General features: G+C 48.7%; 1 protein-coding gene across 2 annotated transcripts; it reads left to right on the plus strand.

The window, feature by feature from the left end:
- Positions 1-609: 609 nt before the first annotated feature.
- LOC130198262 (tripartite motif-containing protein 16-like) lies at positions 610-6,553 on the plus strand. 2 transcript variants are annotated; one of them, XR_008832599.1, is made up of 2 exons: positions 610-1,412; positions 1,546-1,948. XR_008832599.1 is itself a non-coding variant. In XM_056421397.1 (2 exons), the coding sequence occupies exon 2, from the start codon at positions 4,352-4,354 to the stop codon at positions 6,026-6,028; it is 1,677 nt and encodes a 558-aa protein (XP_056277372.1). In that variant the 5' UTR covers positions 641-1,412; positions 4,131-4,351; the 3' UTR covers positions 6,029-6,553. The 2 variants fall into 2 exon arrangements, 1 of the variants encoding a protein (XP_056277372.1); XM_056421397.1 differs by lacking the exon at positions 1,546-1,948 and adding an exon at positions 4,131-6,553 and having other exon boundaries at positions 641-1,412.
- The last annotated feature ends 1,429 nt before the right edge of the window (positions 6,554-7,982 follow it).

The following is a 7,982-nucleotide window of genomic DNA, read 5'->3' on the forward strand; positions in this document are numbered from 1 at the left end:
TCAGACAATCTTTCATCGTCCATATTATCAATCTCTCAGCATTTGTTTGCGAGCGCTCGACGTTGTTTACATTGGTATCTGAACACATCCGCTGTGGCTGGCTGTCGATCTCTCAACGATCTGACGTCACACCACCGGCGACATATTCAAGCTCCAGTGCAATGTCGCATGTCGGAGTTGAGGACTTTGAACAGCCTAAACTACGTATTGTTATTGAATACTGGACCGTCAGTGCATGAATACACTTTAGAAACACATTGTCTTTTGATCTGGCTACATATTGTTTTGCACTACAGGTACCCTTTAATGTGTGAGATCATGGAATTATTCATGGAGTAATTGAACAACTTCTGACCTCCACATATGAATTATACTTGTAGTCTAGCTTTAAAATACATGTTGCGTGTCGACGTGAAGAGGAGTCACAAGCTTACGCCTCTGAGCCCTCGTGCTCGTGGAGAATGACAGGAGACGGTATTCATCATCACTCCTGGTTGCTCGCTGCCTCGGCATCTCATGTCAGATCCTGTTGTCGTGTTCCACTTGAGACAGCTGCTTTGCATCAGAGCGTCGACTTCGACCCAGAGAGTTACATGTAGAGATGGCGTCTGCAGCAGAGATTTATAACAACATGAAGGCATGCAGAGGGCGAGCCGGGGGAACGTTAGACTCTGTGAGGGAGAGGCTCCTGACTGACTGCTTCTACCTGCTCGGCTGCTTTAATGACAGGCAGCAAACTGGTTCAGGAGGACAAACAAATCACTGGGACAAACCTCAGCAGGCAAACTGGATTTGAGGAAGAGTTGTAGAGAAATATGGAGCAATCATCAACATCTGAGCAGCACATAAATATGTTAAAATGAAGAAAGTGAGGTGATGTAAAACATGGAGCAGGTTGTAACAGAGTCTTTGTCTGTAAATGAGGAACAAAGTTCACATTCACAGCGCCGCTCCTCCTCCAGGAATGACGTACAGCTTGATAAGCCCCTCCCTCTTCCTCCTGCTCTCAAACACAGGCGGCTGCACTCTGTCCACACACTTCCTGGTTCCCTCCCACTAGAGCTGACACGCCCCGTTCACTGAACGTCACATGTTGTTCACATCAGAAGTCAAAGCAGAGTCGCTTCTGAGGAAGTGAAACTCAGACAGTCGTTGCTCCTGAGAGGTGAAATGGAGTAGAAAGGAGTTCAGCCTCGAATCTTCGGCCCGGTGTGTGTGTGTGTGTGTGTGTGTGTGTGTGTGTGTGTGTGTTCCTTCTTCTTCTTGTTGTTGAAGTTGTCCCCGAGGAGGAGAGGCGGCTGTTGGACCTTGAACGCATCTTCCCAGCTTCCAGTGAGTGAACGCAACGCGGGGGAGCCGAAAGAAACATGAATCCAACTTTGAACAACCAAAACATGAACAAGGGCGACACGGTGAGTCACGTGATCTGGTCGTGTGGCCGTGTGCGTCAGGGCACGTTCCTCTTTTCTTTCTTCTCTTCTTTCTTTCGGGGGTGAACATGTCCTGAACTCTGTCTTGTAAACGTGACGGACTTCTGTTGGACAGGATCGATCGTGGATTTGGATTTGGACCGTGACGAAGGGGGCGTGGCTGTGAGTGACGTGGGATGTTTCTCTGTGTCCAGTGTTTCAGTTTTTCTCGATTGCTAAGACACATTTCTTGAAACTCAAAACAGTTTTACCTGTGCTCAAAATCAAACACTGCTCTCAAATCATGAACAAAGTGATCCATATAATATTCACTATCAAGCAGTCAGTAAACAAGACACCAATAAATAGAAAACACATTGTTCAAAACATATAGTTCTCAGGGAGAAGTAGATTTTTAATCTCAGAATAAATTTCATACGAAGGAAAACATGTTTTATGAGTCGCTACACATTGATAGATTTACTCCTGTGCTTTGCTCTCTGCATTTCTTTTGTTCTTCCTCCTCCTTGTACCCTATTGTTGCAGGACTGCACTCTGCAGCTCACAGCGTGTCCTTTGTCTCGGTCAGACGGTCATTCTTGTTCTTTGTTGGGATGAAGCTGCAACCAGTCAACATGTATTGGTCAGTCCTGTCAGCGTAACCAATAGAAAGCAGGATGGTCAAGGCCCCACGGTGAGTTCATGGTCCATGATCCAGCCTCCAATGCACTGCGGGCCTCCTGCAGTCGACACTCCTCCAGTGAAGGGAGTCAACATGTCACCAACGGGCTTCTTCTGGTCTCCGGGGCGGAGCACTTCGTCCACATCACAAGCAACATGTCCTCTCCTGAGGCGCCGGGGGAAGAAGCCTCTTGTGTGTCTTTGAAGCAGCTGCAGAGAGCGGAGTCCAGAACATGTGCGACCACCGAGAGACGGGAGCATCCTGACCCCGCCCCCTGAACGCCGTCACCATGGCGACGCACAACATCGGCTCACATCGGGCTGAGTCCAAGTCCTGCTGCCCTCGTCGTCTGTGGACCATCACCTGGTCTCTGGCTGCTGCTCCAGGGTCGCCACGGGTTACACTCTGTGTCCTCTTCCTCCTCGTCGCCCTCCTCTTCCTCCTCGTCGCCCACCTCGCATATGCCCTCCTCCTCGTCGCCCACCTCGCATACGCCCTCCTCCTCCTCCTGGTCGCCCACCTCGCATACGCCTTCCTCCTCCTCCTCGTCGCCCACCTTGCATACGCCTTCCTCCTCCTCCTCGTCACCCTCCTCGCATACGCCTTCCTCCTCCTCCTCGTCGCCCACCTTGCATACGCCTTCCTCCTCCTCCTCGTCACCCACCTCGCATACGCCTTCCTCCTCCTCCTCGTCCCCCACCTTGCATACGCCTTCCTCCTCCTCCTCGCCGCCTCCTCCTGACCGCCTCCCTCTTCCTCCTCGCCGCCCACCTCACATACGCCTCCTCTTCCTCCTCGCCCTCCCTCGACACGCCTCCTCCTCATCGCCCTCCTCCTCATCGCCCTCCTCCTCCTCATCGCCCTCCTCCTCCTCGTCGCCCTCCTCCTCCTCGTCGCCCACCTCGCATACGCCCTCCTCCTCTTCCTCCTCGTCGCCCACCTCACATACGCCCTCCTCTTCCTCCTCGTCGCCCTCCTCGCATACGCCCTCCTCCTCATCGCCCTCCTCCTCCTCATCGCCCTCCTCCTCCTCATCGCCCTCCTCCTCCTCGTCGCCCTCCTCCTCCTCATCGCCCACCTCACATACGCCCTCCTCCTCTTCCTCCTCGTCGCCCACCTTGCATACACACTTGCCCTCATCCTCTCACATTGTTTCTTCTATCCATTCTCAGACTTTCTCCTTCCCACCTTCAACCACCTGTTTGCTCTCCACTGGCTTATATTGGTTGTGTCACATCATTTGATACGAGTTAAATCCATTTAGAGTGATTGTGTTGAGTCCATGACGTGTGTTCACTCTTTGTATTTCATCGTTGCCCCTTGTGTTCACAGTATGGATGACGTGTGCATTAGAGGGCAGAATGTGTTTTGAGACTGAGGATGTTTTAGAGTTTTGCTGAAAAGTCTAAGTGAGATCTGCAAATTATGTTTTACCATGTGAAATAGTTTACGGTATTGACAACAGACTGCACAATTAGCTAAATGAGTTCAGGCGTCTGAGAACTTTGTTCAACCAATGGGTTTTAGTGTTTTAGCAATTGAGAAAAACTGTAATGGGTTTTGACCTCTGGGTGACCTCGACCCACGTGACTGAAAGGGTCACGCACGGGTCCATTTGTGTGGATCTAGTGCTACAGATGTGTAACCTGTGGCTCTATTTTAATTATTGTAACTCAGGTTTATGGACTAGTCACCAGGTTCAGCTACAGAGCTCAATTGTTGTGGGGAAAAAACACCAAATTAAATAGTTCAGTTTTTAAGAGTTTTACTGGGATTCAACAAAAATCAATTAAAATCACACACATATATTTATAATGAATAATAAACTTTAAGGTGGTCAGTCATCCGTGTGGTTCACCCTGTGGGCAGCTCTCCATCTGATATCAAGTGGTGCTCCACGTGATCATCTGCTTCATTAACGTTAACCTGCTACTCAGTCAGACTGACAAAAACATTTGTTATCCTTTGGGATGTTTCAGATGCAAAACTTTGTTTTTGGATTATTAATTATTGTTATTTTTTTTCACTCCCTCTTTCAGCTCCTCCTCCATGAATGAAGTACAGCTTGATAAGCCCCTCCCTCTTCCTCCTGCTCTCAAACACAGGCGGCTGCACTCTGTCCACACACTTCCTGGTTCCCTCCCACTAGAGCTGACACGCCCCGTTCACTGAACCGTCACATGTTGTTCACATCAGAAGTCAAAGCAGAGTCGCTTCTGAGGAAGTGAAACTCAGACAGTCGTTGCTCCTGAGAGGTGAAATGGAGCAGAAAGGAGTTCAGCTGGATCGGGAAACCTTCTCTTGTTCCATCTGTCTGGATCTCCTGAAGGATCCGGTGGCTATTCCCTGTGGACACAGCTACTGCATGAACTGTATTAAAGCCCACTGGGAGGAAGAGGAGGGGAAGAAACTCCTCAGCTGCCCTCAGTGTAGGCAGACCTTCACACGGAGGCCTGTCCTGCTGAAGAACACCATGTTGGCAGCTCTAGTGGAGCAGCTGAAGAAGACTGGACTCCAAGCTGCTCCTGCTGACCACTGCTATGCTGGAGCTGAAGATGTGGCCTGTGATGTCTGCACTGGGAGGAGACTGAAGGCCTTCAAGTCCTGTCTGCAATGTGTGGTCTCCTTATGTGAGAAACACCTCCAGCCTCATTATGATGCACCTGCATATGAGAAACACAAGCTGGTGGAGCCCTCCAACCAGCTCCAGGAGAACATCTGCTCTCGTCATAAAGAGGAGATGAAGATCTTCTGCCGTACTGATCAGCAGTGTATCTGTTACCTCTGCTTAATGGATGAACATAAAGGCCACGACACAGTCTCAGCTGCAGCAGAAAGGACCGAGAGGCAGAGAGAGCTGGAGGGGAGTCGACTCGACATCCAGCAGAGAATCCAGGACCGAGAGAAAGACCTGAAGCTGCTCCATCAGGAGGTGGAGGCCCTCAACCTCTCTGCTGATAAAACAGTGGAGGACAGTGAGAAGATCTTCACTGAGCTGATCCGGCTCATGGAGAACAGAAGCTCTGACGTGAAGCAGCAGGTCAGATCCCGGCAGAGAACTGAAGTGAGTCGAGTCCAAGAGCTTCAGGAGAAGCTGGAGCAGGAGATCACTGAGCTGAAGAGGAACGAGGCTGAGCTGAAGCTGCTGTCACACACAGAGGATCTCAAGCAGTTTCTCCTCCACTACCCCTCACTGTCACCACGCGCTGAGTCTACACACTCGTCCGGCATCGATATCCGTCCTCTGAGACACTTTGAGGACGTGACGGCGGCTGTGTCAGAAGTCAGAGATAAACTACAGGACGTTCTGGGGGACAAGTGGACAAACGTCTCACTGGCAGTGACTGAAGTGGACGTTTTACTGTCTCCTTCACAAGCAGAGCCCGAGACCAGAGCTGGATTCTTAAGGTATTCATGTGACATCACTCTGGATCCAAACACAGCACACACACAGCTGTTATTATCTGATGGGAACAGAAAAGCAACATTAATGAGAGAAGATCAGTCTTATTCTAGTCACTCAGACAGGTTCAATCCATGGTGTCAGGTCCTGAGTAGAGAGAGTCTGACTGGACGTTGTTACTGGGAGGTGAAGTGGAGAGGAGGAGTTCATGTAGCCGTCTCATACAAGAATATCAGCAGAACAGGGAGAGGGGATGAATGTGGGTTTGGATACAATAATAAATCGTGGGCGTTACTTTGTGTCAATAACAGTTTTACATTTTATCACAACAATGTCCCAACTCCCGTCTCTGGTCCTCGGTCCTCCAGATTAGGAGTGTACCTGGATCACAGAGCAGGTGTTCTGTCCTTCTACAGCGTCTCTGACACCATGACTCTCCTCCACAGAGTCCAGACCACATTCACTCAGCCTCTCTATGCTGGACTTGGGTTTTATTCTCCTGGAGACACTGCTGAGTTCAGTAAACTCAAATAGACAGAAGTAAGTTCAGGGACATCTGGTTAAAGTCTGTGTTTTAAGTCTGAAACTTATTTTGTTTCCATCATCGTCTCTGAGCAGACTTTTCTTCACCTGTCAATCAAACCTTGTGGGCGGGACTTGTCTATCTTCTCCTTGTTGTTGTGTAGGTGTCTGAGTTCCTGTAGGTGGCGCTCCTTCCTGTGTGTGTTGAGTCATGGAGGCTCTCACTGCTCATGATGCTCTTTGTTGACCTGAACTCATATTTATCTGCAGGGAAATGTAAAATGCTCTGAGCTCTAAATGTTTGATGAATATTGTTATTGATGTATTCTTTAATTTAAGTTTCTCTTCCTCTGCATGGGTCTTAAAGAGAGAAAGCACCAGAGCTTCTTTATCGGAGATATTTTGTTCTTAGAACTTCATGCAAATTATTCTAATTATACATTTGTGAGACTAAATGTTGTTGTTGTTTTCCCAATCAACGTACAAATGATGTACTGTGTTGCATTATGAAATAAAGTATCACAATCAATCAGTAAATCTCTCATTGTTCTTTTCCATAACTGAGGTGGTGGTCCAACACGTCTCACAGACTTCACTGAAGGTTTCATGTAACGTTCAGGTTCTTTCCGTGCGTCGGCTTCACTTCTCAAACCCGGAGGTCGGCTCCTCTGGAGGTCACGAGTGTGACCCTGTTTCCTGCATGTGGTGTGTGTGCTGTGCCTTTAAGTGTCTGAACCAGGGATGTGAAAGAGGTGAGCGCTCCCCAGCTGAGTGCTTCTGCTCTTCCGGTCCACTGTGTCCTGACTCACGGTGTCGCTGTGGAAGCGAGGCGCCAACCCTCTGGTTCCCCCTCAGGGAAACACCCAGAATGCACTGGGGCCAGAGGCCACTGGACCGGAAACACAGGACTCAGACGGGTGGAGTCACTTCTACATTTAATACATGCATCAAAGTGCACAGACAAGAAAGTAAACCATGTGGGGTTAAATAAAACAACGTATACAGTCACACAATGTGTTGGTCATTTAGGAGTCACGCCCACTTACACTAAATAAAATGTACCTGTTGACAGCAACAATAAAAGGCCCATGATAAGATGGCTGCTCTCTCACTGTGTGCTCTCTCAGGTGTGTCTGACTACAGGAAGAAAGGCCCAGGTGAGCTTCCCACTCCCTTGTCTGTCTGTCTGTCTGTGTGCCTGTCTGCCTCTCCGGTCGCCTCGTCCCTCACAGACAGGACCTCTCCTTTGCGGCGTTGCCCCGAGTGATGGAGTCGCTGTACCTCTCCATCCTCAGGAGGAGGCGTGGCCTCGGCTCCATCCTCAGGAGGAGGCGTGGCCTCGGCTCCATCCTCAGGAGGAGGCGTGGCCTCGGCTCCATCGGGGCGTCACGACGTCTTCAGGTCGTTTACGTCAGAAAGACGAGCAGCAACACACACGCTCCGGGACAAAAGAATCCTGCTCAAAGGTTCTGGCTCCAGTCAAAGTCTGCAAGGTTCTATGAGAACATGAACACCAAGTGGTTCTCCAAAAGTATTTATCGTTGGGCGAAAATGGGCTCAGTCATCGTTAGATTATTACATTTTATACTGTTAGATTATTGCTATCGATGCATTTTAATGTTCATTCGTGACATTGCTGTGTGGTTTAATTATTACATGCTTCTTTATATTTCATTTGTTTATTTAATAAATAAATACAACTATCTGCAATAACTTCAGTCGAGTGAAAATAAATATATTTCCCTCTGAAATGTGGAGTTGAAGTATAAAAGAGCATCAAATGAAAACACTCAAGTCAGACTAACTCGGTAACTTACTTTAACACAGGAGTAAAGTACATTTACTCAGTTACCGCTGCAGTAATAAAATATCCGTTTCATATTTATTATTTGTGTTGTGTGATTATTTAAAAAACTAATGTTCTTTTCCACACCAGCTCAATAGCTTGTGTTTGGCCTGCAGTGTG

Source organism: Pseudoliparis swirei, chromosome 8 (assembly GCF_029220125.1).
Source record: "Pseudoliparis swirei isolate HS2019 ecotype Mariana Trench chromosome 8, NWPU_hadal_v1, whole genome shotgun sequence".
NCBI lineage: Eukaryota > Metazoa > Chordata > Actinopteri > Perciformes > Liparidae > Pseudoliparis > Pseudoliparis swirei.